This window comes from Heterocephalus glaber, unplaced genomic scaffold (assembly GCF_053883595.1).
Source record: "Heterocephalus glaber isolate CG9 unplaced genomic scaffold, H.glaber_assembly_v1.0 deba00001594, whole genome shotgun sequence".
Taxonomy (NCBI): Eukaryota; Metazoa; Chordata; class Mammalia; order Rodentia; family Bathyergidae; genus Heterocephalus; species Heterocephalus glaber.
The window spans coordinates 11,474,829-11,495,439 of NW_028258369.1; the positions used below are offsets into that span (position 1 = coordinate 11,474,829).

The window sequence follows — 20,611 nt, forward strand, 5'->3', positions numbered from 1 at the left end:
CATCTTCCAGGAGTACCAGCTGTGGTTGTGATCATTATCTTGACTATATCCCCAGACAACTATGGGCTTGGATCCTATGGGAAATTCCCCAATGGCTCACCAGATGACTTGTGAGTACCGAGTCCCTCCCCCGAATGTTAAGTGAACTAGAAAATTTAATTCTCCAAAGAAATAGAGGATCTAATCAGCGCTTTGACATCAGCTCTTATCTTAATAAAAATGGTCATATTTGACAACAGCCTTCACCATCATATGTAATGAGACAGGCTAGTTGGAAATGCCACTACAATTCAAGTAATAAATTAGGAGGAACTATTTTGAGAAAGAATATGAATTAGGGAGAATTATATTAATTATATTAATAAAAACACATGGAATAGAATTACTAGGTTTTACATGGGTGAAATCTGGAGTGTTTAAAAATATATTTTAAGAATATATGTACTCACTTAAATATTCTAAGATAAACCCTTAGATTCTTTTCCCTACGGAGCAGTGCTTTTATCATTTTCTTTCTCTTGTACTTGTAGAAAATGTTTCAGTAAAAGGTTATAAATTCAGTATATCCTTTGGAACATTATTTCATCATTGTAATCTATTTTCTCCTGTTTTTCTTCCCTCCAAACTCCAGCTGCTGGATCAATAGCAATGCAGTATTCTATATTACAGTTGTGGGATATTTCTGTGTGATATTTTTGCTGAATGTGAGCATGTTCATTGTTGTCCTGGTTCAGCTCTGTCGAATTAAAAAGAAGAAGCAATTGGGAGCCCAACAAAAAACTAGTATTCAAGACCTCAGGAGTATTGCTGGCCTTACATTTTTACTGGGAATTACTTGGGGCTTTGCTTTTTTTGCCTGGGGACCAGTTAATGTCACTTTTATGTATCTCTTTGCCATCTTTAACACCTTACAAGGTAAGCTCTACAACAGTAAATATGAACTGAATGATCGGAGTTGAATACAAAAATATCTCTGCTAAATGAGTATCTGCAAAGTGGCTTATTTACTGGCTAAGATATATTTGTTACAGGACAGATTTATTGCAGAGAATTAGGGCTTGGAGATTCTTGGAAGAAAGGTATTCACTAAATTCAAGAAACGGTGCTTTTCTCTCTCTCTCTTTATCCATCATTATCTTCTCAGAGAAACTTGTCATGAGGGAACCTGCCAGGAACTCTTTCTAAGAGACAGCCAATTAGTCTTTCTTCACTTGGTTCCTTCTTTTTATTTTTTAAATTAATTTCTTGAAGTAGATTCTCCATACAATAAAACACACATACCATAAGTTTCCCTCTGAGAGTTCAGACTCTCACCAGTGTTTGGTTTGGAGACTATTATAAATGAAAAGGAAGGCAATAAACAGACCCAAGTGGCAGCAATCTTTCCCAGGGGTTAATCCTTACAAATTGCAGAGCTGGCCTGGTAGCAGCAGGGGGCAGGCTCTGTATGTTGACTACTTCATTTTAGAATCCTCATACAGTAGTTGTATTCTTTAGAAAAGCAAATGACTAATTTGCTAAACAGCAATGTTATAAAAGGCTGGTCTGGAGTTAATTTTTAATGGAAGTGCTTTGGCATTAAAAATCCAAGGAGGCTAATAGGTTCATATTAATGAACAATAGGTTTACATTAATTAATGAGCCATAATTCACTGTCCCTTGGCTTGCTTTGAATCTGCATCCTCACATGGCATGCCTTTTCACTGCATTCTGCTCTGCTTGTTTCCCTGTTGCTTTTAGCTCCCATAGTGCTCCCCGACTCCTAGTTACATCAGGCATTTTGCTGGTTTTCAAAGAAATCCCACCCTGAGGTGAAATTCAGATACCTAATTTGGCCATTAGTTTTTTATTTTGTTTGATACCAGGAAAGAGGGGTCAGAAATATGCTTTTTGGATGTATTTTTACCTGTAATATATAAGCTTCTGAATTGGTATATTATAGGTGTTGTACTATATAGTGTTAAATACAGTTCCCCCCCAAGCAAATTATTTGTAAGGGTTTTGAGAAAAGTTTTATTTGCCAACAGTGGCATACTAAAATAGGCACTTTAAGAGAAAAATATATATGTGCCCAAATCACACTAGTCAGTAACATGAAAGCTAGGTACCTACCTTCATGTGTTTAAATATGGAAAGTGAAGGCTGGTTCTTTTTCATTTCCCCAGAATATCTTTTCATTAGAATATGAATGAATACTTCTTCTATTCACAATGCTTTTGAGTTGATTAAAGAAGATACATTCATTCATTCATTCTGATTCTGGCTGTGTTGTTTCTCCCCTAATGCAACCAAGGGTGACCTCCCAGGGTGGGATTTGAGAAAAGGTATGCGATATTTACACATCAGTCTTGAGGGTGGGCATGTGTACCTTTAGTAGCAAATGTGGTATTTGAAAATGATGAATGTAAAATAGACAGCTGATATGGTGGTGCACACCTGTATCCTAGCACTGCAGGAGGGTGAGGCAGGAAAGTAGCAAGTTCAAGCCCAGCCTGGACTTAATGAGACTTAATGAGACTTAATGAGACCCTGTCTCAAAATACAAAAGGGCTGTGACTGTAGCTCAGTGCAGTGACCCTGGGTTCAATCCCCAGTACTGAAAAAAAAAGTAGATAGATGAGGTGTTGGGGACGGGTTGGAGGGAGGGAGGGAGGGAGGGAGAGGGAGAGAGAGGGAGAGAGAGAGAGGGAGGGAGAGAGAGAGAGAGAGAGAGAGAGAGAGAGAGAGAGAGAGAGAGAGACAGAATTTGTCCATACATTCAGCTAATATTGGCAAAAGCCTTGGGGAAACTAAACCAGAGATGGGAAGCCTTAGCCTGCATAACTAGGGATGGTGGTGGGCAGGAGACGGAGTCCAAGGGCCCTTTCAAGTTTTCAGCTGGCTCTCTTTGCCAGGACATCAGAGGAGAATTTCCTTGAGCAGGTCGGAGGGAGGCAGGAAGGTAGTAGATGTGCCCATTGCTGTGCAACCCTCAGGCTTGCTGCACGTAGGGCAAGGCGCAAGCCAGCAGCCCAGCAGTGGGCAGGGCAGCAAGAGAGAGGGATGTGAGACTGGAAAAGATGGCATTTAACAGCACCTAGAAATGATTTATGAATCCAGAGGGAGGGTGAGGTGTAGGAGCCAAGGTCATGGCGGGGATCCTGGGTAGATGGAAGACAGAGAAGGGCCAAGGATCAGATGAGAGAAGAGAGTCAGTGAATTTAGTTTCAGAAATGTGAAGTCATCATTCCTTTTCAAAATATTCTTTATTTTACAAAGATTAAAACGGAAGGCATCTCCTGGATGCCTTTCCGTAGAAAGCTTCAATTTGTAAAATTTCACTTTTCCCATAGCTTCCAAAGGTTTTGTCTTTTATGCAAAGTAAGCATATAACATTCGAGTCTTAATTTGGAATTCATTGTGTTATGGTTCTTTTCTCCCCCTTTAGGATTTTTCATATTCATCTTCTACTGTGTAGCAAAAGAGAATGTCAGGAAGCAATGGAGGCGGTACCTTTGTTGTGGAAAGTTACGGCTGGCTGAAAATTCTGGTAAAGATTTACTGTTTCTCTTCCTCTTAAATCTCAGAGGAAAGATGTATAAATTGAGAGCCAAGGCAATCATTTCGAGGGGTCATTGGATCTGAAAATCAGTAAACAGAACCCACACAACAGAAAATATTGTGAGCATTAGGAGAAAAAAAACTACTGAATTAAAAGCTATTATTTATATCTGAGAATTTTGTGGGCAGTTAGTGTGCTGGCTGCTTCTTCAATGAAGCAACAGTGAAATTTTTAGTTTCTTTCCTATTGAGCTCATGTTTTTCATTTCTCAAAGTAATTTTTAATATTTTCCTTCATAACTTTGTAAAGCTTGACTCAACCCTCCCTCTACAGGTTCCAGTTGTCCGTTGCTTTATTTGTTAGCTGGCCAGACTTTGTATATAAACTTTGACACCCACTGGGTTATTTTGAAGTTATTTTCACCCATTCCCTTTCAGTAGTAGAGCAAATAGCTCATTTTTAAGAAAATATGAAAAAGGAAGTACTATTTGAAAAGGCTGGATTCCTTTTGCTTGAGTACTACCTTTGCAGTACCTGGAGGCACCAGACTCTGTACTTGTGGAATGGCAGTATGCATAGGTCAGTTATTTGTATGGATTCAAGAATGATCAGACATTGCAACACAATTGATTCCTGCTCTTGTTAGGATAGCAGGAGGCTCTGAATTTACTACCTAATTCAGTGGATATATATAGACACAATCAAATTATCTTGGTTTTTAGTTTTAGGAGAATATAGGTTACTTTGAACCAGGCAGTCATTTGAAGAACAAATGTATATAGTCTAAGTGAAAGTACCTTTTATCACACCAACCTATGAAACGTGTGACTTCTCTGTAAGATCTTGGAGTGAGAAATCAGTTGCTAGAACTTGTTGCACTGTAATCTGTCTCTTGCATTTGAGCTTCAACATACCACCCTGTTTTTCTGTAATGCTTATTCTGCTGTAGACTGGAGTAAAACTGCTACTAATGGTTTAAAGAAGCAGACTGTAAACCAAGGAGTATCCAGCTCTTCAAATTCCTTACAGTCAAGTAGTAACTCCACTAACTCCACCACACTACTAGTGAATCATGATTGTTCAGTACACGCAAGCGGGAATGGTATGTATGTCTCAATATAGTATTTTTCAAGCTAGTGTTTAAAGTAGTTTTATCCTTTAGTGGTGTTTTTGCGAAGCAAACTGAGTAATTAGATATATGACTAGTAGATCAATATGGGGTTCCCTTATAAAAGAGAAAGCTTATTAGTCCAATTTTTTTATTTTAGAGCAAATACTTGCACAACCTTTATTAAGATTTAATTTTTTGTAATGGGACTTGGTGATGGCCTAAAGCTTTAATGTTCCAAATCCTAATTTAAATATCACCAAAAGATGTCAGTGCTGTGCTGTTTCTGTGAGAGCAGTACCTAAAATAGTCCATAAGACTCTATTTTTATTATAACAGTACACATGTTCAAAACTTTTAAGCCTTCCTGTTTTTCACTTTTTATGTTTAATTCTTTCCCACAATATGGCTGCCTTGTGACAGCAACCAAATCCCCATGAATAAATCAAATACTCGAAGACAAATTGTGACCAGTATTGGTTACCATATATGTCACTAATGTATGCTGCTGTGCCTCCTTTACTCACTAATTCTGATATTTCTAGCTAAAACCTCATTACATTTTCTTTCTTACATAAGACTGGCCTCCTCATTACTCATAAAGGCTTACCTATTTTTGCCTTCTGCTTCTTAACATATCTTTTCCATTTTATAAAAACTTAAATTCTGACAGTTTGCTTTCTCCTTCCTTAGAAAATTTGCCTTTTTCCCCTTGTTTTAGGATATCAGTTCTTTTCAAGACTAATTCAAATAACTTTGTGAGAAGGTTCATACCAAATGGTTTTCCAGTCTCCTGAGGATTGGGGGCAGAGGCTGTTTGTCTAGACTTTTTTGTTTTTGTTTTTTGCAGTACAAAGGATTGAACACAGGGCCTTTCCACTAAGCTACATCCCCAGCCCTTTTTAAAATTTTTTATTTTGAGACAATGTCTCCCTAAGTTGCCCAGGCCAGGCTCAAATTTTTGAACCTCCTGCCTCAGCCTCCCAGAGTGTTCAGATGTCTAGCCTTTTAAAATACAATTGGATGCCTTGAAATCAAGATTTCTCAACCTCAGGCACAATTGTCATTTGGGCCTCCATAATTCTGTTTTGTGAGATTATGGGATATTGAGCAGCATCTACCTGGCCTCTATCCTGTAGAGCCAGTTGTGCCCTGCCACCTTTGTTGACAACCAAAAATGTCTCCAGACACTGACAAATGTCCTCTGGAGGATAAACTTACCCATCATTGTGAACTACTCCTGTAAAAGATGAGAAACTGGTGCCATATGGCCTTAGATATTTACTGTCAATACCAGAAGGAAAGCTCTGGGCTCTTTGCCAAATAGCTATTTCAGGAATGATTCGATGTAAGTAAATAAAGTAAAGGAGGTAGGAATCAAGGCTGGTTGATGGTATTAGAAAACAGGTAGAAAGGAGAGAAATCAAAGGAGTGAGCTGGTCCATCCAGAAGCCTTATGTGTTTGGGGCTCTTCATCCATAACCACATGTTTTCTTTTTCCATGTTCTAGAAAGAGCTCAAAGTTCCACCTACCTATCTCTGTCAGTATTGTCATTCTTTGAGGAATCAGATTTGACAGAAATAGCACATGTTGACACAGCTGTTTGACACAGCTATTTTTGATGCCTTACAGTGAGGGAGGGGTGTGTTTTAGGGTCATCAGAATGGCTGTTTCAGGTTGTAATAGGCCTGTCAGGGGTGAACATCCCTGATTTGTCAGTCCTTGGACCAGGATCTGGGACAAATGAGAAATAGAATTTGGCAATTTCAAAAAAGAAGGGGGCAGCTGGTTTGTTTATTATGTTGGGACAATTTGTTCTTGCACCAAAATGTCCTCAGACTAAATGCCTAAGTCAGAACAGCTGCCTCAGTCACATGCCTTATTGAGCTGTGGCACAGATGGAGCTGCGTTAACCATATCTCCCACCTTGTTTGCATAAATATGACATGCATCTAATCTAAGTTGCCTTAAAGCCTTCATCACATGGGGCCACAGCTCACAATTTGGAAGCAGAATCATCACGTTGCCTCTATCACTTCTGACTCATGGCAGAGCACTTAGTTTCTTCAGCCTTAGTTTCATCATCTGTGAAATAGAGATAATAATAGTACCCATTCCCTATAGTTAGAAATGAGGTAATATTTAGAAAGTGCTCGGTGCTAGTATCATCATTGTTTTTCTCATTATGTTACCAACTAACAAATGGGCTTACTCAGCTTTCTATGTGGTCTCCCAAAGGTATAATAGTCAAGGTTGGTGTCCCTTACAATCCAGGGCCTGCTCAGGGTGAGGGAGGCTGAGGTCTAAACCACAGATGCAACTGAAGACCCAGCTGTCCCCTAGGTGAACTCTTGGGTTCGAATCCATGGTCTCTTCTTAGGAATCAGTCCTAGCTTGAATCAGTCCTGCCTTGATTTAGATAGAACGACTTAGAGATAGTAAAAGAGAGATTTTTTTTTTTTTGCCATGATGTTTTTAGCTGGTTGCTCTGCGTTTCTCTGCTAGTACAAAGTTTCATTTTATAGGAATGTTAGGGAACCAAGAAACTTTAAGGGTACATATGGGTATCTCTGTTAACCTTAACCTTTTTGAGGACACCAAAATATTACCTTAGGTTATTTTATACATATGTGAAGTGTATATATTCAATCAGAGCTAGAAAATGGGCCTTTAAAAATAAAATGTTGTGCTTTGCTTCATATTTTGACCATTTCATCAAAAAAACCCCAAAAGAACAGCCATCAGAAAATCATTTCTGACTCACTCTTCAGTTTGTCATGCTTACTTTCAGTGACTTTAGGGAAAGAATGAAAAATAAATGAAATATGAATATATATCATAAATATTTACAAAGATATTTTTCATATGTGCATATTTAAAATTAAAGTGATGTTTACGTTTGTTTTCTTTTTAGTGCTCTCTGTGGCTACTTCATGACACCGACTTTGTTTTTCTTTATACAGGGAATGCTTCCACGGAGAGGAATGGTGTTTCCTTCAGTGTTCAGAATGGAGATGTGTGCCTTCATGATCTCACTGGAAAACAGCACATGTTTAATGAGAAAGAAGAGCCTTGTAATGGTAAAAGCCGTGTGGCTCTCAGAAGGACTTCGAAGAGGGGAAGCTTACACTTTATTGAGCAAATGTGATTCCTCTTTTCTAAAGTCAAAGAATGATGCTTAATGGTGTGAAATGCCCGATTTTTACCTTTTACACAATGTGAGATGAATGAAAATCAACTTATACTCAGCAACCTCTGAAGGAACATAAGCTAATTGAGGGCAATGGTTACTATTAGAAGAGGAAACCAAGACATTATCATGGTCTTAAGACACTTGTGATTTGGTTTCCTATCCTTTATTTTAAAAGAAGATTGGTCTTAGCACAGTAAGAATTATACTCACATAAAAAAATAATTAATTTTCAGCCACATTTTAAAAAAGCTATCTTTGATAACATCCTAGAAAGCAACTGTTGACTTCAGCCTGTTGGTGAGTTTAGTTGTGCATGCCTTTGTTGTATATAAGCTAAATTCTAGTGACCAACGTGTCAAAAATCTTACTTCTACCTTTTTTATATTTATTTTCTACTGTGTAAATTTATTCTTTTGTAGAATTGTGGTTGTGCTGTTTTGTCTAATGTGATAACTCAGAAAATCCTGATTCAGTGAATTCTAAAGCTCCTTTTGGAGATTATGTGGGCTGTGAAATACAGAAACTTCACTGAAATCAAGAAATAATAATAGTCAGACTGGAAAAATGTAAGCAGACAGTGCCACAGCTAGTTCTTACAGTGCCTTTGAGTGAGTTAGAAAAAGGTGTCCCCACTGGGTAGACACAGCCCCCATGGGTTTATGGTTTGCCAAAGAGTGGAGCCGTATTTTAGCCCTTCTTGGGTGCACCTTTATACAAGGTATGATCTGTGCAACTACACGTAACGTTCAATACCAGTACTCATCCCCAGACTTCAGCCCTAATGATCAGATTATAGAATCTGCACCAAGATGTTCAGTTTAATACCTTGGTCACAGGGAGGGATGAAACTCTAATCCAGACCATATGTCAGGAAGATTGTGAATGTGGAGGAGATACATACACTGCCAATTCTCAAATACCCAGAGCCTTTCAGAAGCGAGGAATAGAATAGGATTACTTTTTTAAATAAGTATATATGAAACAAATCATATTGCTATTCTTTAAAAGGCAACTGCTTGATACAACTGGTACACTCTGGCTCAGCCAGATTTCTAATTATTTTTTAAAACATGTCAAGTCTTGAAGAGTGTATAGTGACAAGGGGGAGCAACTACTAGGAACAGTAAACTATACTGTGAGATGCTGTTTCTACATATATCAAACCCTAATTGCTCCTACTGGTAGTTATATAGGGTCATCCTGCTTCCCATCTACCCCTGCTGGAGCAGTGCCTCGAGTATGCCCTTGTTAGGAACATTTCAAAACCCTTTAGTTAGGTCTTTCACTAGGGCTCCCTTGCATATATTTCAAGAGAATGTTGTATCTGACTAACCATAGTAATAATATAATACATTTCTGTGAGTGCTGATTCACCTTTGCAATATTTCTTCTCTGATTTATTTAATTCCTTGTATTTATGTGTTAAAATCGACACAAATGTTAAAAATCAATGAAATAAATTTGCAATGAAGTCCTTTAAGTTTGATGATTTTTACAAAGAGAAATTATCTGCAGTATGTTTCCCTGGTGGTATGGCACGGAAATGGTGACCAGTACCTCATGAAGACAACGCAACAGGAGTATCTTTGGGGCAATAGCAAGCATCCTCGGACTGTGAAATTGGAGCAAGGGTTGTCCTGCATCATTATATCAGTTTCTGAGGTCTCTTTCCCATTTTCCCATTGCTCTTTCAAGAGTCTCTCTTTAATGCATATTGCCATGCAATATATAAGACTCAGTCAGATCTCATCTAAGTGTCTGCTTCCTCGGTATCAAACAGTAGGATTTCCAGATGGCGAGGACAGGATTTGGAGGGCTCTGGGTTGCTGGTTAGAATGTGGTAGCCACGAATGGGAGAAGATGGCTCCACCCAGGTAAGAGGTCTCTGAGCAATCTCTCCTTCCAAGATTATCAGCTTCCACACAAAGGCTGAGTACTGAATTGATCTAGCAGGTGATGTGGAACACTCTAGATTTGGGGGAAGGAGTGAGACTTCAGAAGTCAATCTCCTGAAGAAGATTATGTAGCCATAATGTATGCAAATGGAAACATAATGTCTAGTGTTGCTTAGATTCCACCCACCCTTATTCTTCCTATTATATTTTGTGTCTTCTTCCTCCTCTTCTCCTCCTCGTCCTTCTTCCTCTTCCTCTTCCTCCCTCCCCTCCTTCTTTTCAGAGAGATAATAGGACAAGACAGAGATGCATCTTACTTTGGGTTTAAAATTGGCCCCACAATTTGATACCCTATTGTGAACAGACAGAGGCGGTGCCATTATTAGGAGGCAAGGAATATCAGAGCAGTGGCCACTGTTTGAAGAACTGTTTCCTCAGAACATTGGAGAAATTTTTCCCCCCAAACACATTGCAATCATTAATCTACACAGCAACTTCATTGACTTCAATGAGCAGTACTGTATCATGACTGCTCTCAAAGACTGCTCCACTTGATGGCTTGGATTGTGTCTAACAAGGTCATCTAGGAGGCAGGTCAGATTGTAGAAGACTATTTCAATAAAGATCTTATTTAGTGAATGACCACTTCACCTAGTGGATTTGTTTGGTGTCATTTTTGTCTCCATAACAGTGGTGAAGGACTGTTCAGTTTGTCTCTGCCTCAGCTCCTTGTTGCTATAGCTGGAGTCTGAAGTACAGTAAAAAGAAAACTAAGTGGGCATAAGAAGAACATAATCATGAATGTGAAGAATTCTTATCAGTGTACTCTTTTTTTTTACCTTAGTGTTCAGATACAGCATCAAGAAGTCAGAGCAGATCAAAATTGAATATATATTCTTCCAGAATATATTCTTTTAAATATATTTAATAAGTATATCCCTCATTGAAAAGAAATCTTATGCTCCCTGGTGTTTCTTCTTCTTACCTCTCAGTCTCACACTAGCTATAGGAAGCTACAACAGAGACAAATTCCACATTGTTTAAAGTGTTGTAATGAAAACAAATTGAGCTCCAGTCAATTAAAATTAAGTTGTCATAGAAATAATTGAATTCAAGTTTATTTTTAGCAAATTGATTTATAATTCACCCTCTCCTCTGGGGCAAAAGATGGAGTTCTTTTTAGAGTCAAAGACCTGAACCCTCCAAGAGAAAGATTTACTGGTTTCCACCTTGGACTCTGACCTGTAAAATAGATTCCTAAGAAGCCCCTAATGTGAACAACAACAACAACAACAAAAATAATAAAAATAAACAGTGATCTCTGCTTTTAGCTCGAGAAGAATACATGAAAACTGAAGTAAAAATACATATTCAAATTCCAAAAGGGAGTTAATTATGATAGCCTAATGTCTAGTTCTATTTACCCTCAGACCGTAGCAAATTCCGCATGGAGGTACATACCTGCATTGCTGCATAATTCAAGAGACAGTATATTTTTCTAAGCCAAACTATGTGAGTTGATGTGTAGTTGGAGCCTCTCGTTGAGAGGCAGAGTAAAGGCATAGATTTATGTTTTGGGATATCTGACGTGAATTAGGTTAAGGGTCAAAAGGGGACCCAAATGAGCAAGACTGATTTTGAGTCACTCTTTCAATCAGTATTAATTGAGCTGTAACCACATGCTCAACATTGTACCAGATATGGTAGGAGATATTCGACTGTCTTAATGAGTAATTTATACTTCAGCTAGGAAGATACGCTCCATCCCTATTTAAATACAAATAATAATACGAGGTAATGCATAATTTTCAAATGATGCTGAAAGCAAATATGATTTGATTTAAGTGCTTTCTTATGAGCCAGGCATGTACCAAGCGGTCCCCCTCCACTCCAGTATTGGGGATTGAACCTAGAGCCTTTGCCCTTAGCTATATCCCCAGTCATTTTTTTTATTTTTTGAGATAGGTGCTCGCTGACTCACTCAGTTGTCTGGGCTGGGCTGGAACTTTCTCTCCTCCTGCCTCAGCCTTCCAGAGTGCTGGGATTACAGGCCTGCCCTGTCAGGCCTGGCTTGCTAAGTGCTCTTGATCATCAGTCACCCTACAGGGCAGGTGACATTATCCACTTTAACAAATGAGACCATTGCAGTGCTTTTTAAAAATTTTTATTAGTGCATGTTTGTAGTACATAATGATTAATTATGGGGAGGTGGTACATGTACATAACATCTTAATTCTTTTTACCCGTTCCCTTCCCCTCCACCCCTTCTCCCTCCATCTCATGGTGCCCCGTCTGCAAAAGATCTATCTCCGTTTCCTGTTATCTTTTATTTTGCTCTTTATTTTTTCGGGTTTTTGTTTTTTCTTTTTTTGAGACAGGATCTCTCTGTGTAGTTCAGGCTGGCCTTGAACTCACAGCAGCAGTCCTCCTGCCTCAGCCTCCCGGAGTGCTGGGATTACAAGCATGGGTTTCTTATATGAGAGAAAACATGTAATATTTAAGCTCTTGTGTTTGATTTATTTCACTTAACATTATGGAGACCACTGAAGTTCAAACATCTAAAACAGCAGGCCAAAAGTTATACCGCTTATACATGGCAGAACTGGAATTTGAATTGATTCCAAGTCCTAATCTGCTAAAGAAATTGTTATAGGAATTCAGAGAATGGGAAATGGGCTTCAGGCAGTAAAGGAGGAAGGACCCAATGGTTTAAATGCCAGTAAATGCAAGGAGATTAGAAAAGAGCTTGTGGAGGCATTAATTGCATTATCTGACCAATAGAATTCCTATGTGGGCCAGATTTTGGTGAACAAGCCCAGTTTCAACTTGCAGTCCCATAGATGAAGTGCGCACCTGGCCAGGTGGCTAAGCTGGACGCTGGCTCCAAGGGTGTAGCTAAGGGAACCCCGTCCCGGCCTCCCCCTTTCCCTTCCAGAGTGGGTCCCACCACTCGGATTGATCCGCTCGGCGGCGGGGCTACGATCTCGGCTTTTGGAGGGATGCTGCCACGGAGGGCAATGGCTGAGCCTCTCGGGCCTCGGGTGGGGTTGGCGGCCCGCCCTGGGCCCTCCTCATCGCCTTGGGACAAAGCAGACTCCTCCCCGGCTTGGAGCCAGATTCTCTGAAGCTCCCGCCAGCCGCTCCTTTTTCTTCCGCCTCTGGCGAGACTGCGCATTGAGCTCTACGGGGGGGGGGGGGGGGCACGGGGCTAGGGTTCGTGGGGGCAGGGCGGAGCTAAGGCCGTTGTACGGTCCTCTAGGGCGGATTGTGACATCCTCTAGGGCAGCGGGGGCTGGTTCCCTTATCAGTGTCACTCAGGTCGGGCTCCGCGGGTTCAGCTCCGCCGCGGGCGGGCGCAGGCCTGGGGGGGCGGGGGCTGGGGAATCGAGGACACCCAGGTGACCACCGTCGAAGGGCCTGTTTTTCTGGCCTCATCTGGAGAAGGAGGCAACTTGCTTCCCGCCCAGAGCTAGGTTAGCTGCTTGCTGCTTCCGCGGGCCATTCCCTTTTCCTTCCCCCTCAGGCCGTAACTCGGAGGGTTCCGAGAGTTCCGCAGCGACCTGAGCCTGCGAGCCCTCTTCTTTCGCCTGAAGACAAAAAAAAAAGCTCGTCGAGGGGTCTTATCCTCCGGCCGGGTACCCTGTTCTCGGCTTCTCCTGGGACCCGCGACCACTAGGAGCACTGCAGGCCTGCTGAAGGCGGAGCCGCCTTAGCGCCAGCCCTCGTCTCCGCCCCCGCACCGCCCAGCCGGGCGAAAGTCTGGTTGGCTTGTTTTTCCAGTCGTACTTTAGCTCTATCATTTTGAAAAGTCCCGAGCTCCTCGCTTCTGCCCCACCCCATCCCGAGAACTGACTGAAACTGAGGGCCAGATCTGGCGGCTGCAGCTCAGGGCGCCAGGGCCGATAAGCGCCGGGGAGATGCGCAGCAGGAGCAATTCCGGGGTCCGCCTGGACGGGTACGCAAGACTGGTGCAACAAACCATCCTTTGCTACCAGGTAAGGAGGATTCCCCCCTCCAAGGGAACCCACTGCACTGCCTCTCGTGTCACACATTCTCTTTCCCAGACCCTTGACCCCTCTTGTGACCTGAGAGCTTGCAGTTAAGAGGTTTCCTGTTTGAATCGAGTCCTTTGCTAGCCAGTGATTTATCTCCCCATTACCACCGAGTTCTTACGAATCAGGGGACCCTGCAGCTGTTGCAGCAACTCTACAGAATTCTTTGACCATTGTTTAGGACAAAATGAGCCCCCTCGGTGTCTTGGGTACAAAATGCCTCTTTTGTGTTGATGATTCTGCTGCTTTTGGATGAGAGAGCAGGCCTAAGATTGAACAGCGCACACTGAATGAGGGGGGTAAACTGGACTGTGGAGATAGTAGACATGTGAAGAAATTCTTGAGGTCTGTGGTGTGGGCCACTGCTACTGTTACTCCCAAGAGTTACCTTGTTAAAGAACCACCTGGGAGAACCCCAGGGCCTGCTCTGATTGCTGTTTTATGGATAAGAAAACTCAAGGTTACCACATGTAGCCAGAGTCGGACACAAAGACCGGTCTTCTGCTCCTCTTGTTCAAGGGGTCCTGTGAAGCTGCCCATGTGGTATGAAATATTAACATATTCGTTGTGCTTTGTTTTGCTAAAGGTAAGTGTGAGTCCCTAATGTAAGACCAATGAACTATTTTTATTCCTAGTGAAGACAGCAGTTATATTCCTTGCCCTCAATCAACAGCAACTATTTTTAGGGGCCTCAGAATCAAAGAAGGAAATGGCATTCAGTGGTTAGACAGGCTTGGCCTGCAAGTTAGGAAGCCATGGTCAGTCCCAAGCCACTGACCACTTTTCCTTCTTAGCTTATTTCTCAGACATGGTCTCTTTTGTGGCTTGTATCTAGATGTCCTCCCAAAGCTTCATGCAATCAGGTGGGGCTTTTCAGAGGTGACTGGATCTAGAGTGTGTGATGCTGGTATTAAAGGTATGTCATTACTTAATTAGTCCATTGATTGGCTTGGCATAGTTCTGGGTAGGATTAAGGGGGCCCCACCCAAAGTGTGAGTGCTACCCACCCTAACCTGGATAAAATATAAAGTACAGAAAGAGGGCTAATGTCTGCTTGCCACTTGTTGCTTGCTGCTTGCTGCCTTCTGCCTGCCATGAACTGTTTCTCCTCTGTGATGCCCCTCTGCCAAGCCACCCTGCTTTGGAGACAGCCAATTATGAACCTCTACAAACCGTGAGCTAAACAAACCTTTCCTCCTTTAACTTGGGGTGTGGGGTGTTTCATCTCAACAAGGAGAAAAAGTAACTAAGACAGTCCCTCATTCAGGAAATAGTTATTGTGTATCTGTTATATGCAAGGCATTGTACAGAGTTCTGGACTTACAAAAAAGAATAAATGGATGTAGTGCAGTGACCTTTTTGCATAAGGTATAGGTCCAAAGTTCCTTATCTGAAACTCTTTGAGCCAGATATGGTTGGCAAGCCAGAAATATTTGATTTTAGAAAGGTAATATGCATATATGTCCCCTCCCCTGTTCCTCTCTGGCATTGCTCACCTGCTCTGCTCCCCAGCAGAGCATGTACTGAATCTCCTGAAACTGTGAGCTAAAATGTATAATAACTGCAGCAGAGTCTGGGCAGCACCCTTTAATCACATACGTACATTGTTATTTCCACATCAGACTATGAATATCTACACTAAGATAAGCAGTGACCAAAAAGAGTTTCATGTTAGTTCAAGTCATCTTGTACTATCAAACCAGCCTGCTGCAAGCTTATGAAAACACTTTAAATTTCTGGAGTTTCTTGCCTTTTCGGATTGCACCTGAACAATTATGATCTTCATTTGGAGAGCTGTGTGGAAGGACCCCTAACTGAATTTGGTGGGTATATTAGTCAGCTTTCCCATAGTGGGACAAAATAATTGATACCTGCAACTTAAAGGAGAACAGGTTTAATTTAGCTCAGTTTCAGGAGATTCAGTATGTGGTGGGAAGGGTCTGAGGCAGAAACATCATGACAGAAGGCTATGGTGGAGTGAAGCTCTTAGTTCATGGTGGCTGGGAAGCAGAGCAGAAAAACGGTGTCAGAGAGGAATGGCAAGGGACTGTATACAATACCCAAGGCTACTCCTCCATGACCCTTCAGACATACCCAGGGCCGTGCTCTACTAGTCTGCTACCCAATGGTGGTGAACCTATGGCATATGTGCTGCAGCTGGCTATTTGTTGCCATTGAAAGCTCTAAAAGGCTCACTGTCACTGTGCTAGGTATTTCTTAATCCAATGAACTTGACAGATCAAGATTAATGGTCACAGTAGGGCCGGAGAAGAGTCTTTCAAGAGATAATATTTAAATTGAGAGCTGAAAGAGTAGGTAGAGAAGAGAGGGTTGCTTTTTGCCTTTCTTTTTGCAATATATTATAGTTACACCTATAAAGTGTTTTAAAATTCAAGTTGAAAAGCATTTCCCTTCATTACTGTGAACAAAGGAGCTATAAGGAAAACTGATGAAGTTTGGTGCATATATCAAACCTGGGGTTGAATCCCATCCTCTCCCTTGAATGACATATGTAACCTTCATTCATGGTTCTTTAGTCCATCCCCTTATCTGTAAAATAGGGATAATACATCTGCTTATATTGAGTTATTGTAAAGAAAAAATTTAACACCTAGTACATTGCCTGGTACCTTGTGGGCCATCAATAAGTAGTGAGTGCTCTTGGTGATGTTATGACTGATGTCAACCACACATTAGTACTTAATGATCCTCATATGACCACTCTGGCCCGTCATACTTCCTTTCCTGAAGGGCCTGATACAGCTGCTAATTGCCTCCTGGTCCTTGAATATGACTGGTTTGCTCCATTCATGCCATCGAGATCGTAAGTACAGAGTATTCATCAGTTTTATTCCTTTACATCAACCAGTATCTCAGGGGCATGAAAAGTACCCTTCAATTATTGTTGGTAAAAAAGAACTTTGTATAGGTCTGAGCCATCCTAATGGCCCATCTTTTGGTACAGGCTTTTCCCTCAGGAGCAAAATAACTGTCATCTCACTAAAGCAAATCTGCAGGTTGAACTTTCCTCCCCATTTTAATGATTAAAAAAAAGTTGTCTGAGCCTTTAGTTGTATTTATTTTGGGGGTAGTTGGTGACAGGCCCTCACTTTTGCTTTTGTCCCCTCCTGACTGTATCATCAAGCTGTTCTGGTTAGCCAGAATACAGTGCTCAGGTATAATTTGCTGAGAAATTTCATGAATCTCTAAGTACAGAATTACACACCTTCCCATCTAATCCCACCCTACACCCACCCCACCCCCCACAACTAGTCTCCACAGTTGTACAGTCCTGACCCATTTAGGGCCTCATTTCTTCTGAGTGTCATTAGGCAGATATATATTTCTAAAGTTTACCCATCTCTCCACCTTCTGTAGACGTGCAGATGTTTATGAGCCATTTTTTTAATGTCACTTGGTAAAAGCTCTGAACTCTTTTTCTGATTTGCTTTTTAATTTGATATCACTTATTTTGGTTTCCCTGGTTAGAAATCATTCCATCATAAATATGTCAAACTGATCAGTATTCTTCCTTTAGAGACAATTGTTTGCTCATATCAGCTAACATGTCAACTAATTCCTTTCTTGCATCTCTAGAAGAGAACTTTTTCCATTCATCATTTGTCAAATATACATACTATTAAATAGGATTTTAATCTTTAAGACAAAGAAGGAAAGAGTGTCTTTTTAAGGGTCTTTTTGCAAGTTTGATTTTTGTAAATATACATTCTAGAGACTATCTTCAAAAATTTGTTAACTTAAGAATAGGAAATTTCGAGATTTATTTTGGCCCATATAAAAAATACTTTGTATATTTCTTCAATAACACCTCTGTTTGAAGGCTCATTAATAATGTATGAAGTACTCATAAGAGAATATGGATCAGAAAGAAAAATGATGGTCAAAGTAGTATTCACTATAACTACAGATTATTGGATATAATAAAGCAGATAATTAAGAGATGAGAATAGTGACTTAATATTGCTATTTAATGGCAATGGAATTTAAAATGAGAATAGAATAAGTAAAACATGGAGTAAGGAACAAATAGCAGCAGTGATAAAGACCAATTTGGGGGAGGGTTAAAAAAGATAATTAAGTACTAGAATGTAATAATAATATAGCTGAAGAATGGGAGGAGCCTGTAGTTAAAGGCTTTTATCACATTAGGAAGGAGGATACAGGTATTATTATGTCTTTTAAGTCTAGAGTTAATGTTTTAAGAGTTACCATTAAAATAATATAAATAGATTCTATAACTTTTAAAGCAATAGAGGAATACAGTGAAGAAAATCTGTTCATTCGGAGAGAAGAAAGGAAAAGGGGAGGGGGAATCATGGCAAATATGAAGGACAGTAGAAGGAGATGCAAGTAAGTCCAGCTATATTAGTGATCACAATAAATGTAAATGCTTAAAGTAGCTAGACAATGGAAAGTATTTTAAAAGGTATATGTAGTTTATTAAAGACAAAACCTCAGCAGAATACTGAAAGGTTAAAAGTAGTCTACTGGGACAAGCTATAGTTGATGTAATTTTACTAATATCATACAGAGTATGATTTAAATTTTTAAACAATTATATTATTAGGGATAAAGAATATTGTTACTAGATGACAGATACTTCACCAAAAACTGTAGTTCTGAATCACAAATCTGGATACCACCACCCATTCAGATGCTCAAGATGGCAACACTAGAGTCTTTTTGGTTCCTTCTTGTTCCTTTCCCACCTGCGTCCAATTCATACTAAGCTCTGTTGATTTCACCTTCTAAACATCTCTCTAACTCACCCAGTGCTTCTGTTCCTCTCTACTACCACCACTACCTTCATCTAAGCCACCAGCCTCACCAGCCTGCACCCCTGCACTAGTTTCTCCACCCATCTTCTCCCTTCATCCTTTCAGTCCCCATTTAGTATTTCTCTCCGCTACAGCCAAAGTGGACTTCTCCAGGCACCAGCACTAGCATTCTGGCCAGCACTGGGTCCTATAAGGACAGAAATGACGTTTTAGTCCCTTATCTCACACGGACCATCTGATAGAGTTCTGTCTAATCCATGTGGATTCAAAAAAGGAAACAGTCCATGCAAAGCATTTTGTCTTTCATGATTTAATCTACTGCCCTGCCTTCTGCCACTTCCTACTTCAATTCCTTGAGTTCAGCAGGAGGAAGGCTTTTGCTGTGCCTTTTCTGGGATATCCTTTAAATATTTTAGAGTCAGATAAAAACATTTGAGTAAGGTAGAGACCAAAGTCCTTGAATCTTCCATTCACAAATATAGAACCATAATAACCCATACAGGCAAGACACTTAAAATTGTTTCAAGCTTTGCGTAGGGATCCAGAAGATCATCTAGTGAGATTCCTGTTGTCCTTTCACAGTTAAAGAATCCCAGCTAAGGAGTTGAGGTCATCCTTGTGAGCGTGTGGCCATGTCATAAGCACTCTGGTTTTGGCAGGTTAGAGAAGTAGAGCTAAATACACCAGATTGCTATGACTAGCAAACAAAGTTGCACTTTCTTTACTTTGTGTGTTAAAATGGTGAAATTTGAATATACTGTTTCTGGAAATATTCCACCAAATTTAGTTCTGCTATATTGTCCTTGTCACTTATATTTATTTTTAAATATTTATTTATTTTTTATTTATTTATTAGAGACAGGGTCTCATTATGTTGCTCAGGCTGTCCCCAAACTCCTGGACTCAAATGATCCCCCTGCTTCACCCTCCTAAATAGCTAGGACTACAGGCATGAGCCACTTGCTCAGCTTGTCACGACTATTAATTATCAGTCTATCTCACAAAGGAAAAACAGAATGTTATGTTCATAAAATACATTTAGAGAGGTGGTTCTTAATCAGATGAATTACAGGCCCATTTGAGTATTTGGTGAAAGCTAAATGTCCTGTCCTTTGCTGAAAAAATGTTCACATAGAAATTTCAAAAGTCTCATGAGCCTTTATCTCCTCACCATTCCACTAAAGCCCATGTGTGAACTCCTAGCACATCCTCTGGAGACTCCCAAGTCAATAGCCCAGATCCAGAGTGATATGTGGCATCTACGTGCTGCAAACCCAAAATGTCTGCAATAAAAAAGTCTTATAATTGAAAATATCAAATAGTGACCTCTATACTTCTGTTCAGGTGAAAGTTTACTGTACTAACATGGCCACCAGTAAGCCATTGATACCTAACACTTCAGCTGTTGGTCAGAAGGGAACTGACGGCTTCCCTGAGTTTTAATATATTTTGTAAGTTGCCCCTATAGTAGGCTAAGGACTGACATCTTTACTGTAGGGATTGGTGAAAGAGTGGCAAAGAATTAAAGTCTCCTAGGAGAGTTGTAAAGTCATTTGATTGTAGCTAAGAGGCCCAGAGCAGTTTCTATAAGTTTGGAAAAGTCTAAAATGAGCACTAGGATCTGGAATGATGCTGGAGTGAAGTGGATGCCTGCAGTGGTTGGCTCTCAACCCAGTTTATTTCCCTATAAGCCATGATTCACTTAAATCAGATGGTGCCAGTGCCTAGGCCCAGGACATATTGCAGCGTGTGCATTATTTGTAAACCTGGCGGGGGGGGGGGGATTGACAGATAGCAAGAGAAAGACATCATTGAAAAGTGAAATTTGCGCTTTGATCCCACTTAGGTAAAGCACGAAGTTGCTACATATGAGCTTACAGTTTCAAGATGATTCTCTGAACCACCTAAAGTTTACATATAAAATTTTATAAAATCTATCTTTTAATTGAATATATAAAGACTGTTACACAACTGGAAGTATCAGTTATAAGTCCAATCATATAAATACTATAATTCCTGCTT

The 20,611-nt window shown here is 40.4% G+C and overlaps 2 protein-coding genes across 10 annotated transcripts in view; both read left to right on the top strand.

Moving 5' to 3' along the window:
• The window catches only part of Adgrg2 (adhesion G protein-coupled receptor G2), a 131,102-nt gene extending 121,785 nt beyond the window's left edge, over positions 1–9,317 (top strand). For all 6 annotated transcript variants that reach the window (XM_021245344.2, XM_021245348.2, XM_021245351.2 and 3 more), the window contains 5 exons: positions 11–110; positions 632–915; positions 3,428–3,529; positions 4,491–4,643; positions 7,614–9,317. In XM_021245344.2, coding sequence (XP_021101003.1) covers positions 11–110; positions 632–915; positions 3,428–3,529; positions 4,491–4,643; positions 7,614–7,798 — 824 coding nt within the window. In that variant the 3' untranslated portion in view covers positions 7,799–9,317. The remainder of the gene's footprint in view (positions 1–10; positions 111–631; positions 916–3,427; positions 3,530–4,490; positions 4,644–7,613) is intronic.
• Positions 9,318–13,032: 3,715 nt separating this feature from the next.
• Phka2 (phosphorylase kinase regulatory subunit alpha 2) overlaps positions 13,033–20,611 on the top strand; it is a 67,251-nt gene continuing 59,672 nt past the window's right edge. The window contains exon 1 of one of the 4 annotated variants that reach the window (XM_004866151.4): positions 13,033–13,733. In XM_004866151.4, coding sequence (XP_004866208.2) covers positions 13,656–13,733 — 78 coding nt within the window. In that variant the 5' untranslated portion in view covers positions 13,033–13,655. Of the gene's footprint in view, positions 13,734–13,786; positions 14,707–20,611 lie in introns of those variants that run through there. The other 3 variants (XM_087193671.1, XM_087193670.1, XM_087193668.1) reach the window with 3 other exon arrangements.